At 43.6% G+C, this 19,019-nt stretch overlaps 1 protein-coding gene across 4 annotated transcripts in view; it reads left to right on the top strand.

The window, feature by feature from the left end:
* Positions 1 to 16,527, top strand: part of dlgap2a (discs, large (Drosophila) homolog-associated protein 2a) — a 183,056-nt gene extending 166,529 nt beyond the window's left edge. For 3 of the 4 annotated variants that reach the window (XM_039603551.1, XM_039603550.1, XM_039603552.1), the window contains 5 exons: positions 6,902 to 6,990; positions 7,145 to 7,584; positions 7,687 to 7,778; positions 11,505 to 11,657; positions 11,768 to 16,527. In XM_039603551.1, the coding sequence (XP_039459485.1) occupies positions 6,902 to 6,990; positions 7,145 to 7,584; positions 7,687 to 7,778; positions 11,505 to 11,657; positions 11,768 to 11,974 (981 nt within the window). In that variant the 3' untranslated portion in view covers positions 11,975 to 16,527. The remainder of the gene's footprint in view (positions 1 to 6,901; positions 6,991 to 7,144; positions 7,585 to 7,686; positions 7,779 to 11,504; positions 11,658 to 11,767) is intronic. The other variant, XM_039603549.1, reaches the window with a different exon arrangement.
* Positions 16,528 to 19,019: the final 2,492 nt, after the last annotated feature.

The following is a 19,019-nucleotide window of genomic DNA, read 5'->3' as shown; positions in this document are numbered from 1 at the left end:
TTGTTCTCCCTCTCGCTTCCTTTGTGTCTTTTTTCTCCCTCCACCTCCCGCTTCAGAGTCATTTTACTTTGGATTTGTCTCACTCGCGCTCCGACTGTAGCCAAGTTTCTGCTGTTGCTGATCTTCCTTTGCAGGTTTCTGCTCTGATGCTCTTAAAAGAGTGAGGAGTCAGTTCACACCGCCTTTGTAGCCATTTAAAGCAGAATATCAGTTCTATTAAAGTTTTAAAGTTTGCATGTAGGGAGTTTTGGTTTTCTGCATTCATCTCATTAATACTTGTCTACCTTAATCAGTGCATCTTTCCTGTTTATCCTCCTTCCTCCACACAAATATGTGCACGTACATATATCCACTCTGCTGGCTGTCTGCTAAAATGTTTGCAAACTTAAACCTGCTCATATATAAAATTTGAACCTTTTGATTTCATTCTGTCTGTGTTTGAATATCTTTTTTTTTTTTTTGCTAAAGAAATTAAGTCTCTTTCAAAATGAGATTCAAAGAGGTAATTAGTTGGAGCTGGGGTTAAATATTGCTCCTAGGCAGTCAAACAGTAATCCTTTGGTAGTCAGGAGATTCTTCCACACATCCAAACTTGAGAATTTGCAGGAGAACATTTAGCAAATTTCCCTGTTCTGTCTAAACTGCCTCCAATGATTTCTTACTGCCATCAAAAATGAGTGATTTTAATGATGAGACTGAAATTGGTTAAAAAACAAAAAAAACAAAAAACACATTACTGACGCGACAAAAGCTGGAGCTCCTCAAACGGCTTCTGGAGGCAGGCACTGATCCGGGTCTACGGGTCAAAACCCGCAGACTCACATGCTAAATAGCTAACCTCACTGCAGACGAGAACAGGTCAGCTAAATCATGTCGCTGAACTCGACCTCCAGCCCTGTTTGTGGTGTCAGTGTGTAAAAAAATATCATTTGTATTATAAGAGTGCGGGGTTAAAAGGTTAATGTAAGAGAGCCCATGAGTCTCTGTTAGACAGATGCATGTGTCACTGTGGAGTTTTTGTAGCAGCCGAGCTGAATCAGTCTGTGGGGGAAGGAGCTCTGCCGCCTGTCCTGTAACCGGCCCAGAGGGTGGTCAGGATAACAGTTTGTTCAGCCACCTCCTCTCCAGTCATAAAGTCAGCCTTCCTAATCAGTTTATTCACAGCTCTGATGCTCCCTCAGCAAACCACAGTGAAGTACCCGGTGCTCGCCGCAACTGAGAGGCAGAAAATCTCCAGGATCTCAGCTTGCTTAGGAAGCAGAGCCTGCTCAGCCCCTTTCTGTACACAGCCTCTGTGCTGGTCTTCCACTTCAGCCCACAGTGATCCTTTAATGGGCCTCCCACCCAGTCACGATTCCACTCTGATCTATCTGTTGATTTTGATTGGCTGCACTGGCTCTTAGCCTTTAACATATTGTATATATATTCTTTCAGATGCAATGATAAGAGCATAATGATAATGTCAGGAGACTATAAACAGCAGTCTGTCAGTTATATATATACATCTGAGCCATCTGCAGTTATTAGTGCATTGCTAAAAGCAGCTTTCAGCTGCTCCCATATTGTGTGTAAAATGCCAGCCTTGCATTAAAAATGGTTGCTGTAGGAGGAGAAATGAGCTCAGTGTTAATGAAGGTCTCACAGTAACCAGGCTACATTTCCCTGACTCATGTAAACATCTTGGTTTACTCACTCTTTGCTCCATAAGTGATTTACCCAATTACTCAAGCAAAGTTCAGATACCCTTGTTCACATTCTTGCTCTCTTCATCTCCAACACATTTGCAGTACTGGCACTTTCTGTTTCCTGTTAGCCGGGGTCAAAGCCTGCCATCTAAAGATGATCAGGCCACCCAACCGCGATGATAAGTGCTCATTTAAAAAAACAGAAGTGAAACATCCAAATCTCATTGCAGCACTTCAGAAAAATCCAAAGCAACACATTCAGCACATGTGCATGAGTGATCTGACCCATCCATCACCAGTGAGGTGGTGATCAAACACTCTGGGAGAAGGAGTCCACTGTTAGCTCTGTGTGTGTGTGTGTGTGTGTGTGTGCGTGTGCGTGTGCGTAACAGAGAATTATACTGACATTGAAATTGCCTCCAGTGATGTGTGGAAAGTCCAGAAGCACTTAAATTACCAATGCAGGTAATTTAAGTGCTTCTGGACTCAAATATAAAATAAGTAAAAAGAAGAATTTCCTGTTCGTCTAATCATAAATGTTTATGTTTAAAACAAAGTCTGAGCAGACTTATATGCTTCATTCTCACATTCATCTTTTACAACATTATATTTACCTGTCTATACTCCGACTGTACTGCATGAGAACGATTTGAATGGGTCCTCTGTGGTGAGTAAATCATAGCATGAGAAATATACTGTATATAGACTGAGACATACAGGTTTCTTTAAGTATCGCTAGCAGCGTTGCAGAAGGTTTCAACCCATCACTTTGGACCTTCATGTTGGAGAATTAAAGCTTTATTTTATAAGAGCCGTAATTTTCTAACAATTTCCTGAAACCTTTCCTGAAAAGGCCAAAATATTATTTAATACACTAAGCTGTAATTCCAGGGACTCTGTTATTTTACAGTTAAGGAATTTTTTATTCGAAAAGCAAAATTGCTGTAGTACAAATTTAAGAAACTGAGCCAAAGCATATTTTTAACTATGACTTTGGATAATGTGTCATAGTCCAGAAGTCTCTGAACTACAGTATGCAAATACTCATTTATTATATTCAGCTGACCTGTTCATCATCCACGTGCTTCACCCACTCCTGTAATTAACCTGGATTATCCTTCTTTGCATTGATTTCACCCTCTCAGCCTGCCTGTCCTACAGGAGGTCAACGTTTAACATTTCTGAACATTTTTTAAATGTTAATTATTGGCTTTGTGGACTCGGTGTTGACTTGACTTCCTCGGGTCCTCCCACAGGGACCACTTTAGAGCCATCTGGGCTGCACTTTTCCCACTTTGGAACTCAGACATGCTTACATTCCAAAAGTCTGATTGATTTATTCACAGCAAGAGTTTTAATTGGAGCCTTAATGAGGTCGCATGAAAAAAGGAGTCAAAGCTTTTAACCTTAAACGCACTCATTGGCTCCGGGAAGTCACCAGATGGTGTTTGAGTGTTGTGGATGAAAGGCTGAGTCGCTCCGTTCAACTTTCAGTTTCCACACCTGTGCTGATTCTGTGCCTGTGATGATGTATGTACGCCCCTGTATTTCTGCGTGCACGTGCCAAAATATGTCCCACCTAAAGAGCCCGCTGGACACAAACTGCACGGCATCCTGGATGTTTTGTCTTCTTTCAGCCCTCATCCATCACAGACATGAAACTCATTCTCTTTTCATGAGGTGGACTTTGCTCTGCCTCTAACACGGAGCGAGTAATGGAGGTCACCTCAGCAGGCTGCTCTGTGCTCATTTCCTCCCTGCTAACAGCTTCTTCCAAACAGCCTGACAGAATACAAAATAGCTCACCAAAAATGTCACTCCTGAGCTTTAATACTGACCACTCCACAACAAAGGTAGGGCTGACATTTCCAAACAACAGAACTGCACGATATTCTCAACCAATGCATTTGGTTCACTCTCACAGTCATAATACTACACTGAGTTGGAGATTTATGAATGTCAGATGCTTAAAAGGCCGCTTATAGACATTTTGGGCGCTCTTTGAAACACCCGAGGGCTGGAACGATATCATTGGCAGAGAAATGCACTCGGTTTTTACAGCTATGTGTACTTTAGCACAGTGCTTTGATATCAGACAACATTATTTACTATGCAGGTATTTCAAATTCAGATACTAGGATCATGAGTTGTTACAGTTCATCCTGAGGAGGACGCGATGCTCACATTAAGTCCTGCTTGTCTAACCTTGTGATTGTGCTAGTTTAAAAAAAATCACACTATAAAGACACACTTTGGTACATTGTCAAAGACTGGGTCAACATTTTTTAATTTTAAAATCATGTAGTAAATGATGAGGGAAGTTTGTGGATAAGTGTTGAGTCATTTTTCTGACCTATGCATACTGTACATGTGTTGCTGAAACATTTAACCCATGCCTAACTGACTCCAAACAACCCTGCGAGGAAACCAAAGGTGACCAAAGGAAGAACATCACTCTGTCTTTCTCTCAGGGACCATAAGGCTCCGCTCAGATCTTATCAAAGCTGCACCGCTCAGAGCATGGTTATAAATACACCCGACAGAATAGAGAGCTGATCGCTCAGAACACATCCAAAGTCATCCGGTCCAAAATATGGTCAGCATGTGCCCTGGGCCACATTAAAGAACCACTTACTCAGCTCTCCAGTGGTGTCCACAGCTGTGATTAGGCTTTCATTTCCCTTAGTCCTTACTGGACAAGTAAAAATAAAGAAGAATAGATCGGATGTTTGTGTAGCTTATGTGTCGACACAGTGGATCCTTATTTCACTAGGAGATGACTTCAGGTAAGGGTCGATGTTGGGAAAAATGAGGTCAGGAAGACAGTCCTATACGGGGGATGGATGAGTGGTAATGAAGAAGATGATGAGCGTTGGCTGGCAGGGGTAGATAACGGCCGCTGGAGAGAAGATGGTATGATTGTGCTGAGTGGGCTGTGGGTGAAGGAGTGGCTGAGACATGCAGGCACACGAGCATCTGATTGGAGGAGGGTGATGTAAGGTGTGAAGAAAGCCCAGGTAGACAAAGGAAAAGCAATAAACAAGAAACTGGGGTTTACAGTTTTGATAGGCTAGAACAGATGAGTCGATGAGGTGTGATCAGTCAGGGACCAAGTCTGAGCAAACAAAGCACTTCACATGAACATACAAGCATGGAGAGGGACTGAAGGGGGCGCTGTAGGAGCCACAGCAGCTGGGTCTGGTCATACACTGAGTTATGTGCATGCAGGGCAGATATGAGTGCTGTAATCTGCTTTTTGCAAACAGAAACAATCTATTTTTTATTTGCATGAGGAGCGAGGGAAGTCGGATCCAATCATAAGTGGTCACTCAAGATGCATTTTAATGCCAGCTGTGAACTGGCATACTTGGAGCTGTCAGCTTGTGTTTGGATCACCCAAAGCAGATGTTAATGCAAGGTCTGTCTCTCTGAAGATACGACCAATTATACCAACCGTACCAATGAAATCATATTTGCAGAGCACTGCTTGTACTGTCACAGAGAAAAAGAGCTCAGTGGGCACCGGAGAAAAATGACTGACATGACAAATATGACAAAGCAGGATTCAGTCAGTATTTAAAAAAAAAGATAGCCACAGTCAGTCAGCAAGACACTGTGAAAGCTAGACAAAAAGAGACAAGTGAGAGAAAGAAATAAGAAGAGAAAAAGAAGAACGGATGGAGGAAGAACAGCAGAGCAAAATGGTCAACACTGAAGAGGTGTCATTAAATGTGGCTCCACCGACTGTAGCCACGCAGGAGCCATTATCATCCGCCGCTCTGTCCTCCTCCTCCATAATAAAAACTAATGTCCTCATATCTATCACTGTGGATGCTTCCAAAGCATCCAGACTGCCATAACTGACTAAAAATGCTTCAAAAAAGCTTATCTTTATACATATACACACATACATATATATATATATATATATGATGGCTTTTCACACTATTTAAATTATCTTCATGACCTTCATGAGGTCATCACCTACACAATTAACGGTTGTGCCTCGAATGTATTTCCTGCTATCTGCAGTCATCCCTTTGTCCTGAGACACAATGGCCACTCTACAGAAAACACAGGCCAAGAACAGAGAAATGACATTGCATCATTAAGTTCAGAAATTAGAGTCCATTAACCTGAACATTTTTACTGTTTCCTGCAGTGCAGAAAAACCCAAAAAACACCAGGCGCTGTGAAACAGCCTCACCTGGCATACATGCTGGAAGCCCTGGACTCGCAGTAGCTCTGCACTCTGCAGTCAATGGCACTCCATGTAGAGCCCAAATTATTGCCTCTCAGAGTTCAAGTAGCAAACACACCTCCACATAAACTGTTTGGAGGAGACTGCATGACTCAAGCTTTTATGACTGAAATGTGAGAAAGAAAGCACAGAGGAAGACTGGTAACACAAAGCAGACTGCTCGGGTCATGAAACACAAGGAAGCAGACCAGCGGAAATCTGGGCTTTGCTCCCGCGAGTCCAGATTTCTGGATCCACGTCTTTGTGATATGCAGAGAGAATGAACGGATGGTGAGAGAATGTGTGTTTCCCACTGAGAAGCATGGCGGAGGAGGTGTGATAATGTTGCTGGTGACACTGTTGGCCATTTATGTAGAACAGCCACAACATTCACAGCGGCTCAGCTTCCCATCTGGTTTCAGTTGGTGGGACCATCATTTGTTTTCCAACAGGACGACGACCCGAAGCACACGTCCACACTCTGTAAGGGTGTCCGACCAACACGCTAATGGAGCGCCTTCACGTTGACCCGACCTAAACTCAGAAGTGTTTGTGTCGAGCTCTCCCAGCATGTGTGCAAAGGTGGCTAATTTGAAGCTGCTATGCTTATTGCATAGTTGCACAGCAAAGCATCGAATGAGTTGTTCCCAAACATTTAGTTGGTGCTGTGTGCTGCTATTATTAAATCTAATACGTCCTTTTGGGCAACTACAAATGCTTTATTGGACATTTTATATTGTAGAATGTACCCTATAGCACGCTGTGCTTCATTCTTTAGCCTAATTTCTGCACAAACCTAAAAACCTCCTCAGTCTTTTTCCCTTCGCAGCCTCCATAAATCATACAATGTTTACTTTCTGACACGTCGTGCACCGTTAAGTTGCTCTGTCCAGTCCCAACCCAATAAACCCAGAAACACTGGGGAATTGCAGCTCACATAATGAGAAGCACTGTTTGTATCTTTTCTTCGCATTAGGTGGAAGCAGCCACGGACTCTGAATCTGAAAGCAAAGGCTCACGGGAGTACCATTCTGTTGGGATCCAGGTAGAGGATGAAAAGAAAGGGTAAGATAATGGCTTTGGGATTTTCACATCATTACAAAACATCAGGGTTTGATGTTTGATCTCAGCATCGCAGAAAATAGCCCCACTGTCAGTGCCATTATTTGTCATTTTGGCATGTGTACATTCACCCGTGCCTTTAATCTCCGCCCCTCAGACAGGGAAGGTTCAAACGCTCCAACAGCGTGACTGCAGCTGTGCAGGCCGACCTAGAGTTGGAGGGCTTTCCCACCATGGAGGACAAGGGCCTGCAGTTTGGTGGGGGATTCCAGCGTCACTCAGAGCCCAGCACACCTACCCAGTACGGGGCAGTGCGGACCGTGCGCACCCAGGGGCTCTTCAGCTACCGGGAGGATTATCGTACCCCTGCTGAACCCCCCAGCCCCCGGGAGACCACCAGCGAAACCACCTGGCAGCTAGAACCCCCCTCCCCGCGGGAGAACGCGGCTTCGCCGGGCGAGTCGGGGAGGGCGTCCCCTTCCCTGCGGAGGGACGGGAGCTGGTTCATGCAGTTGCTCCACAATGAAACAAAGAGGATGGAGGGCTGGTGTAAGGAGATGGAGGCAGAAGCTGAAGAGAATGACCTGTCAGAGGAGAGTGAGTGTTTTTCTGAAAGCTTCGTGAATCTCTGATCCTTTGAGCTTTGAGCAGAATTAAAAGTTTGCATGTGCTCTGTTTGATATGCTGCGTGTGATTCAGTTCTAGGGAAAATCCGAAGTGCAGTGGGAAGCGCTCAGCTGCTCATGTCTCAGAAATTCCAGCAATTCTACTGGCTGTGTCAGCAAAACCTGGTAAGATGTGATTTTATTCAAGTCCTTAGGCTTTCTACATGAACTGGTAAAGAACAATTAAAACTAAACTGCTGTTTACATCATAAGTCACATGTAGGTCACATTAACCTCTGCAGCACACAAATAACATGACCATCCACACTGCATGTGATCCATCCTACCACATCTGTGCTTGAAGGTAAGAGAGAGAGAAATTAGAATGACACAGCTACGTCTGGCACAAAGGTGTTAGATTCAAAATATTGATTGTGCTGTAGAATGAACTTTTGTCATTAGAAACAGTTCCACACTTTGTTCTTCAACCTTCGATACACGTTTAATACTTTAGCTGGTGCTAACAAACTGAATCGAACTGCCTGAAAATGTCATTGATTGTGGAAAAGTGCAACATTGAGAATCAATAGCTATTCGGCGCATTTATATGTGACCTGAGCATTCTGAAATAAAACAATACATGCGTGCGTGTGTGTGTGTGTGTGTGTGTGTGTGTGTGTGTGTGTGTGTGTGTGTGTGATGCAGCTTTATCCTGGAACAAAGGAAGTAAAGGTAGAACCAAGCTTCTATTCAAATGGTTCTGAGTATTAAGACACCAGCAGTGTGTGTGGCACAGATGTTCCTCAGCACTATCACAGCCTCTGGTTTTGCCTCCAAGTGTACGGCTTGCGTCCTGCTATGTCCTGGATCGTCTCCGGGGAACCTTTGCACACTCTGTAACTTGCGTCCTATTGGCTGTGGTAGCTCCTGCCTCCATGGGTCTGGATCTTGGGGCCTGTTCTTTTGCTGACGTGATCCGAGCCTCTGTGCTGTCCTTTGCGCTGGCCTTTTCTAGCCGCTGGTAGGATTTCTTTAGTCAGCCACTTCCTCTATCTGTCGATGGTACAGATGTAGATGTAGATAGATGGTGCAGATATATCCCATGCAGGGGCTTGGTCATCCAATACACTTCCTCCTCCTGTTCCTCATCACCGTCTGTCTTTAGCTGCCTGAGGCTCTCATGGAGCAGCCCTTGTGAGTGCTCCGAGTTTCATGCTGTACTGCTGACACTCGGTGATCCATGCCCTCCCGCTTTCTGTAGCTCATGGAGCGTCTGGATGTTGGACTTGAGGTGAAACCCTCCATGCTTTATGAGGGGATTCATGTCTTGACATTTGTGGCATCTCCTCCTCCTGTGGGCATCTTATTATTCCAGCTGGTTATCTGATGACCGGTAGGGCGTATGCATTGATGGCTTGCATCTTATTCCTACTATTCAGCTGGCTTCTCTGAAACTGCCTTACCTTCAGTGAGTTGATGTCTCCCTCACACCTGGCATACAGATAGGTAGTACCTGGCCTCTGTCTACCTATCTATTTCCTCCTGAAGGAGACGGTGTTATGAAAGTTTACTCAACAAACCGGCAACCTTGACCATTCCATAAATCCATATGGAACAATATGGATTTATGGAATCAAATCCATATTGGGTAGCTGTGGGTAGTGACCGAAAGAACGAGATCGCGGGTACAAGCGGCAGAAATGAGCTTCCTCCGAAGGGTGGCTGGCCTCTCCCTTAGAGATAGGGTGAGAAGTTCGGCCATCCGGGAGGGGCTCAGAGTAGAGCCGCTGCTCCTCCACATCGAAAGGAGCCAGTTGAGGTGGTTCGGGCATCTGACAAGGATGCCCCTGGGCGCCTCCTGGGTGAGGTGTTCGGGCATGTCCCACCGGGAGGAGGCCCAGGGCAGACCCAGGACGCGCTGGAGAGATTATATCTCTCGGCTGGCCTGGGAACGCCTTGGTGTTCCCCCGGATGAGCTGGAGGAGGTGGCTGGGGAGAGGGAGGTCTGGGCTTCTCTGCTTAGGCTGCTGCCCCCGCGACCCGACTTCGGATAAAGCGGATGAGGATGAGGATGAGGATGAGGAATCAAATATTTAGCCTTGGTTTGTGAAATGTCCACAAATTAGAAACTTAAAAGGACGTCTCATCTTGTTTTAGGAGCCTGCTTTTCTTTAACATCTCAATCAACATTTAGGAAGCCTGAATTAAAACGAACGGTGTGCACAGAGTGTTTCTCTGGGAGAATTTCCAGGATTTGAAGCACACACAGACACAGCCGAAGCTTAAAACTCACTAACTCCTTCCAAATTTGCCAGCTCTGAATATTTGAAGCCTTGAGACTTTGGAGACAGTTTGCTGAACATCACAGACACAGAGGTCAGAATAAAGCTGATGGAGTTCTGAGTCCATCTCTCAGTAATTACAGATAACAGGAGTGAATTCTGTTTCTGGCATTCCTCACATGGTGGACACTCATGTTTGAAATCTAAGGGTTTTTGTTTTTTCAAACGGTTTGCTTTATGAAGGAGAATTATGCTAATCTCATAATACTAATCAAATATCAAAGCCGAATGTAGTCCCTATGGAGAGACGCTGTTAGAGTCCCAGTAAGCAAAGTATGATTAGCAGTACTGTAAGTTTAATATCTGTGTGTGATGTTACAACAGATACAACTTTAGCAAAGAGCTGAAGAAATAACACTTTAACTGGTTAATGAATTTCTACACTTGGGGCCAAAGATGATATTTTTGAGATCATTTTAGCGACTTCCTGCTGTTTGTTTGGCTAAAAATAATTATCTGATTACTGAATGCACATCACCAAGAAACCAAACGCACAACAAGAAACCAAATGAGTTGGGAACTTCAAAACCTAAATAACAAGCCCCCATCATATAAAATACTACATCTACTCTGCTGCACGCTTCAAATGTTTTAGAGCTTGACCGTCTCTGGTTGTCGAGTCACAGCACAGATGTTTGGTTGGTGCACAGTTTATGAAATCATGGAGCTGAAATAGTTAAAGTTGCCAATTCTGCTTATACAGACAGAAATCTATGAATAAAAAACATGGAATAAATCCTGAATACAGTGCAGGGTGTGCTGCAGCTGTGACAGTGTTGTGCTCCACACCATCAAGCCCTGAAATAAATAACAAAAGTAGAGCCTCCTGAGAGAGCCTGTTTCTAATTGAATTTCTGCGATGGATTTGGGAATAAAGAAATTTGCAATTAAATTAGAATTTGTAATGAACAAAGGTTAATAATATGCACACATTTACCTCAAGATCATCAATCTTTTTTCTCCCTGCATCAGTTTAAGATCCTCTCATGATCATGCCTTATCGGGTTGTTTTTTAAACGTTATTGTCCTAAAGCACAAACCGGTGTATCCGAGTACTCGTGGGCGGCGTTTAACACATAAAATCAGCTCAGAGATTCTGTTCAGGCGTACGCAGGCTGTGCTTCCTTATCATGAATAGCCTTCACAAGAATATTCAGCTTAGAAGGAGATAATTTAACGAAAGAAAGCGGGACCTGCACACGGTAAACTCAAACCCATGACTCATTAACCTGCAGCAGTTACTGAGACAATGAGGCACCTTTCAGTCGGCTGTTCCTTTCATTTCAGGTATCAAGTGATGAATAGGTCTGCACCGACAAAGTCAGCTTATTATTTCAGGCCTCATTCATGAAGGAATGACGGGACTGCTCTCCAACACAAGCTGTTGCCCCTCATTTCAATCACAACTGCTAGTTTTGAATATGACGAGGACATCTAGTGGACTGGAGCTGAAGTGCAGTAAGCTCGGTGGCCACGTGTGGCGTTACACTATAGTATCTGCCTCACCACTTGAACACTCTTAAGAGTATTTGATCTTTGCTGTGTTTCCTCCTGTGCCCGTGTTGCGTAGGACCCCAGTGCCATGCCGCGACCCACCTCTCAGGACCTGGCTGGGTTCTGGGACCTGCTGCAGCTCTCCATCGATGACGTCACCATGAAATTTGACCAGCTACAGCAGATCAAGAACAACAACTGGAGGCCTGTAGATAGCCCAGAGAAGAAGGTGAGGACTCACCGCTTGCAGACTGATTTTTAAAAAATGTGGAGCAAACAAAAGGTATTTTCTAATAAATCGCAAAATTACATTTTAATCTTTCTCTCTTCTTTCTAAAGCCACCAGCTCCCGTACCAAAGAAGACAGTTCGACAGAAGAGTGCAATGACGAGGGAGAAATCCCTGGACCTCCCAGATCGGCACCGGCAGGAAGCCCGCCGACGGCTCATGGCAGCCAAGCGGGCGGCCTCCTTCCGGCAGAACTCAGCCTCGGAGCGAGCGGACAGCATCGAGATCTATATTCCAGAGGCTCAGACTAGACTTTGAGAGGATCGGGTCAGGGGCTAACGTGTCTCCCTATTTCAAACAAAACTTTACAACTAGCCTTTTTCTAGACTGCTAATCTCTCTACTCTTCCTTTATCCATCTGTCGTCTGATCTCGATAGCCATCCTCAGTGCCCATCGCCAAAACCCCACCGGACTGTAGGATGCGCCAAGGCTATACTCCCGCACCCAGAGCGAGAAATGTATGTCTGACATGAGTCGCTTGGGTTTCTCCTTAGCTCGCTCTCATGACACCCGACCTACAAGCTCTCTCATCCAGTGTCCTGGATGGGTACATCTGTAGTTTTTCAGCATTTGCAAAGTGCCATTTAAAAAGTGCAGCTTTGAGAACCTACCAGCAACCAGGCCTTTGAGCTAAAAGAGTAAATGAGATATATATATTTATTTCAAGTTGTTCAGAAACGGTTAAAGTTAGTAGCCCTTCAACACTTTTTGATCATTTGAAAATTATCTTATGATTTCTTTTCTTTTGGGGAATAAGAAGCTAAATATCACTAAATTGTTGTAAGTTCAAGTCTTTGCAAAGTGCCAATGCTTGAAATACCTCAACTGTGTGCATGTGGCACTGGTTACACATTCAAGGTTATTCAGGCAGCCCTAAATAAGCTCTGGACTGGTCAGTGTTGAAAAATGCAGCTTTCTACCCAATCTGGTTGTAGTCAAACATTCTTCATGGTCTGGATTGGTGGAAGAATGACATCAGCTCATCAACGCGCACATTTCAAACATCTTTCCTATATATCTCATGTACCCGTTGCCAACTTTCAGATATCGACATTTACTTGAAGCTGAAAACATGCAAGTCTTGTGCCAACGCGTTCATCATGTCAATGCAGTAGAAACCAGTATGAAAGTGTCTGTAACTCCTTAGATTGAAATGTGTAGACAAATGCACTTATGCACTTATTACAGTTCTCTGTATTTCCAAGGGAAATGTACATACCCCAGTTCACAATAGTACTGTTGTATTTTTGAATTGTGAGTGGGATGAATATTCATCGTGTTTTCCCCCCTTCGTCTCCACTGTTTTCCGCCCTTTCTTTTGCTCTTGACTTCTCTGGATTTGTTGCACACATGCAGTCATTTTGATCGCGCACACACTCGACGCCGCACGGCCGTCTTTTCATCCGACATGCTTCTCTCAGGCCCTTTCAAGTTGCACCCTCAGCCACAGTTAATGAGGAGTGATGGAGAGAAAAATGTCAAAACATAAACAAAATATCTGCATACTCGCTTCTTTAATCTATGACGTACTTTGTAATTTTTCCCATTTCTTGAAAAGTTCAGTGTAGTTTGAAGTCTCCCTGTGGCTGACACCCTTTAGGAAAAGATGGGGAATAATGAAATGAAATTGGGGCAAAGGCTTTTCCAGAGGGATGCAAGCAGCAAGTCTCAAATAGCTAAAACTTGGCAAGAGCCCTGCTGAGCAGAAAGAACGGGCTGTGCACACCGATGCCAATTTTAAGTAGTGGATGAGATTTGCACAATCCTAAATTCCACACAAACAAAAGCTAAAGATCACCTACATCTATATATGCAACTGTTACAGAGGTCTGGGGTTTTCAAAGTGTGGTTCAGGGACCTCCAGGGGTCCAAGACTCAAATTAGTTTGCTGTCAATCTGTATGGGCGCAATACACACCAATAAAACTATTGTAATCAGTGAAAGAATAGCTGGTTTGATCCAATCCTGGTCTGTGATTGTGTTCCTCATAAATTCATTCTGAGCAAAACGCTAAAATTCTGCTGCTTAATTATGAAACTTGGTGCCAGTGATTTCGACGTTCGCTCCACTGTGTTGCTGATGTCGCTCTCAAATCATTGACCTAAAGACTGAAGTCTATTAGTAAAACCTTTGGGATAATCAACTCACTAAATGGTGCTGCTTTTTATTTAATCAGTACAGTACTAGACAAATAATCAAGTCGAAATAATGCGCTGTCCACTGAACGGTACATCACTCTAAAAATCTATTTTTATGACTAATTGTGCCCGAGTGCCTGGCTTCATTATGGGTGGGTTCAGGGATATGAATCATATGATAGCAGTAAAAAAACAATGTCCCTGGATTTGAATAGTGTGTGTGTGTGTGTGTGTGTGTGTGTGTGTGTGTGTGTGAGCGTGGATCTTGTTTTTGTAGCACAATACTGACTCTAAGTGAAGCTAAGGTCTGCGCTTCATTTTCCTATTACTACCCAGCTGTGGCCTGACCTCCATCGCCCCCCCGCACCCACACACAGAGATACACGCCATCGCCGTGCCATCAGCTGTTTGATAAATTGTATTTTAGATACCTTGATTTACTTTTTGCTCCTGCGAATTGTACTGTTGAGTAAACGCAGTATTTTTTGAACCATGCGCATCCTTGAAGACATAAACTCCAAGCATACGTGGGACTCGCACTTGTTTTCAAGCTACCGTGTCTGACACATTCCTTATCTGTCAAACTTCTTGTAGCAAACCTCAGACAACACATTACAGAGAGTCCGACAAAATGACCAGGTAACCAAAGTCTGTGATGGAGTGACGGCGTTTCAAACACGACTGAAATAATGAAACAAAAAAACACGGCTAGCTCGAATTCTGTTGGGTTTTTCATTGCAGAGGCAGGGAGCTTTAATAGTGTGACAGTGGGTATCTGGAAAGTGTCTGGGCGTGCGATGCCAGGCAGTTGGCAGAGCGGGGACGTTCCCCTGCTGTTGCCACAGTGGCAGACAGACGGCAGAGAGACAGACTCGGGTTGACATATGCTGGCTTAGAGGAGACGAGAGCTCAGCGCTGAGGCCCAAACTGCTGGTGCTGTGTGCTGTTCTGTAGCTGGAAGGCTGTTCATGTGAGGATCGCTAGCTGCTGCGCTGGGTCATTTTTAGCCTCTCTTTGACTAAGCAAAGCAGCTTATGTAAGATTTTGGGTCCTTGGTGAGATCAAGCAAACTGCCTCTAAGGCCCTTCAAAGCTTGTGTTGATAAATGTATTGCTGAATTGTGGCCTGCAGTGTAGAACTTAAGCATCAGCACTACATGTTTCTGCTGTGCTGAGGCTGAAAAGACTGAGGAGTTTCTCCCTCATGCACCTCGAGCAGGGCCGTGAATAACGTAGTGTAACCGCCACCTGATTCAGTTTCAAGCGTTTCATTTGCACCTTTAAGACGCATTCGTGTAATTTGCGAGGAGGCCTTTTTTTCTAGTCGGACCTTGAAGGAACCAGGGGACATGGAAAAGGGCAATAGGGAGACGAGTGTGAGAAAATTTACAGATGCATTTAGAGATAAGAACTGTGATTTTTGCAGAAATCATCACTCCCTTATCACCCCAGAGACTCTCCCTTAGTGGCAGTTTCTAGAACGTGAGCCAAAGCTCGTTGCTCTGACGGCTGGGTTTTGTCTCCCAGTGAAAATCGTTTTCCATCGATGACACCTTTTCCTTTGAGATGTGAACGCACTCTCACATGAACTCTTTTTCACAGAGCGATCTTGTATTCCCTCGAAGCCGATTGTAGCGCTTATTCTGCGCTGAATCCTTCTGGATGACGCGCAGCATGAATCCGATACTGTGAGCGCCAAGGAAGTCTTCTTTTGAGGATGCAGTTGCAGCACTTTCCTTTAGGTGGAAACCTCGTCTGAACCCCGAGCGTAGAAATTTTCAATAATGCTGTATTCAGTGCCAGGAGGGCAGCGGCCAACTGCAAGTGCAATGTCTTTGACTTATCCAGCAAACTGTAAAGTTATTACTGCACATTAGTTTTACGTAATCAAACCATGACTGCCATTGCCGACCGTGTCCCATCTCCAAACATGCCGTTTGAGCTTGTATCTACACATTCTGTGGCCTCACTTCTGGTACGACTGTCTATGCGCTTTAAACTCTAGAACCCATGACGTGAACGATTTCAAGGGGACTTTTTGGTAATCGTGCCATGGAAAGAAACACTGATACAACACTTCCTAGAAGTTGGAATGTGAAACAACTCTATAATTACTAGACAAAATGAAAAAAGGTAGTTGTTTAGCTAAAACTATTTTCATCTCTTGTATATCATATCTATAGGAAGGATGAATATAATGCCAAATATTCATTATTTGTAAAGAAATATATATATAGATATATAAATATAAAATATATGCTTCATTGAAACACAACTATTTTCTGCACTTGCTCATGTTTTGCTGTTATTCTCACTTTGTTATGGTTCCTTTCTAAGCTGATATGATGGCATGCAAAAAAAACTGATTTTGAATGTAGGCTTATTTATTCTTTTTGTTTTTGTTAAGAATTATGACACTGTCACACTGATGTACATTTGTTATGTATTTATTTAAGTCTGCCACACCTGCATCTCTCAAGGCCTGTTCTTTCAGTGCAAGTTACCTTATCGTTAATTTATTTTGTATTATTATACCATATGCATTTTCCTCCATTCTTTCAGAGCTGTTGGGAGATTTTGCCTATTTGAGTCGTTGATCATTGCTTAGTTCATTCAGTGTAAATAATTCTGCAATTAAATTTTTTGAGAAAAAGTTTTGGACAAGTTTGTCTTTGTGGTCCTTTTTACTCGCTGCTGTTGTGATCATCACAGTGAAAGTATTCACGTAAATGTCAGACATTATACATTACACTGCATTTAATCCACTGAAGTGGGAATGCCAGAATAACAGCTTTCTGATGCCTGTCCTAACAGTAACTGTACTTCCAGCGGAGGGATTTTCTCCCACCGGAGGGGAGCTAAACGAATTCATCAAACTGCTCTTGACATTTCATGCATTTTAGATCTGTGGCCCGCTAACGAAAATAGCAGTGAAATAAAGATGAAGTGTAGCTCTGAATCATCAGTCAAAGAAATTGGTGCACTTACTTTCCAATGTTCATAGTGTGTCAGGAGGTTCACCAAAGAACTGGCATTTATATAAGAAGAATAAACTGAATGAACTGGCTTTTGTTTTTTCACATCTAACAAAAGCGATCAGTGTGTGTCAGCTTACTATAAATCAATCTGCTTATCCAATTCAGGGTCACGGGGGAGCCGAGGCCTACCCCAGCTGTCACAGGGTCCACCCTGGAAAGGTTGTCAGTCTGTCGCTGGGCTAGCACGCAGAGGATGACAACCCTTCAAGCTCACGTTCACACCTACAGCCAATTTAGAACCAGCAATTAACCCGACCCCATGCATTCCTTTGGAGAGAAAACGCAACATCACACAGATGCTTCTTGCTGCGAGTCGACAGTGCCCATGTGCTCAGCTTACCCTTATACACAGTTCCTTAAAGCAACCCACATAATGCTAAAGAGTAGTAAACTAAAGAGTTCTATATTCAGCATTGACATAATCTATATCCCAGCATGGTTACATTTAAAATTTGCAGGTTATATTCTTCTAATTCATTTCATGCACCACAGCAACGGCAGCATCCATAAGTTCTACAGTTCTGCAGGCTGACTATCTGCAAGAATGTGACCAGTGGTACAGCATACTACGGAGCCCCTCTGACGACATGGTCCAAAAAATAAATAAATTGTGGCCACAAAATACTATTTCGAGGGCACGAAATAGGTATAACGTGCGCACGAAATGCTAATTTGTGGGCACCGATAACCGTGATCCATCCCAGGCACTTGCAGTTGGTTGACAATAAAATCTATCCCGGCGTCCAGGTCGTACTTATGTCTGTAAAGCAACTGAGCTCTCAGTATCCTGTTTAAATGTCTCTCCGTAATAATGGTTCCTTGCATTGCCAGGCTTTTCAAAATGCATTTGTAGCTCATTCCCAGCCTAAAATAAATCATACTGTCTCTGTCCATGGTGTATAAGTTTAGCCTACTCTTATGCTTATGTCTCTACGCAGCTGTCCAGGAATTGTATCAATATGATGTGCGCACGTTATCTATTTCATTGCCACAAATGCGTAATTCGTTGCCACGTTATACCCAATTCGTGCCCACAAATTAGCATTTCGTGCCCTCGAAATAGTATTTCGAGGGCACGAAGTAGTATTTTGTGGCCACAGTTTATTTATTTTTTGGACCATGTCATCAGAGGCGCTCTGTAGCATACAGTATCAGGACTCTAAACTTCAGATGATCAGTGTTTCAAATGATCAAATGATCAAATGTTTCAAAGACCTTGCAATGGCCATAAAGGCCGAAGTCAGGCAAAGATATGCTGGGTATTACATGGTTTCAGTGCTTTTCATTCCTGCAGAATTTTGACCTACGAGCTCTTTGCCAGGTAAACAACAATGGGTAATTTGTCTTACCCAGTAAACCTGAGCAGTGGCGGTCCTAGCCTATTTGGCGCCCTGGGCGAACACTCCCTCTGGCGCCCCCCCCCCCCCCCACACACACACACACACACACATACACACATATGAAGACAGAGAAAATATAGTATGCAAACGGCTACTAAACAGACATCATAATTATCATACAATGAGAACAGGACAAATCAACAATTGACACTGACTAATTACTATTATATTAATATTATATTATTGTATATATTGTTTGGAGTTTAGTCTGTTACTGTAACTATTTTTACCATTTCTTCTTGGAGGAGCTGTAACCCACATAATTAAGAAAGTATTCTGAAAGTTTTAGGATACATGACCTGCCTTTATCCAATGACACATCTCCTTACCTGTATCTTTTGCTCGTTTCTCCTTGTAGGAGCCATAATTAAATATTGAATTTTAATGATCACTGGGTTTTCGTTTGTTTGGTTGCTATGGTGATGTGTAACAGGAGTCACGTGGGTGCTAGCGGTGACATTAAGAGGGCGTTGTCAGTCTGTCATTCACTGGTTTGATTTTGACAGAGAGCAGGGCTGGGTAGCTGTAGTTTTTGTTGACCGCAGCCAACGAGTTTCCCTTGTTGCATTAGAGCTGTGATGTTTTAAGAGTTTGAATCGCGAGCCGATCACATTGCTCTGTAAACTTTTCAAGCACTTTAATAAACAAGCAAGCAATTCCACCTCTCGCATTATTGCCTAAAGTTGACAGCGCGTCAGGCAAATAGGCAGGCTCAATCCCGGCCTCT

Source organism: Oreochromis aureus, linkage group 19 (assembly GCF_013358895.1).
Source record: "Oreochromis aureus strain Israel breed Guangdong linkage group 19, ZZ_aureus, whole genome shotgun sequence".
Classification (NCBI taxonomy): Eukaryota; Metazoa; Chordata; class Actinopteri; order Cichliformes; family Cichlidae; genus Oreochromis; species Oreochromis aureus.
Note: the sequence above shows the minus strand (reverse complement) of the source record. Positions and strands in the feature narration are given on the sequence as shown.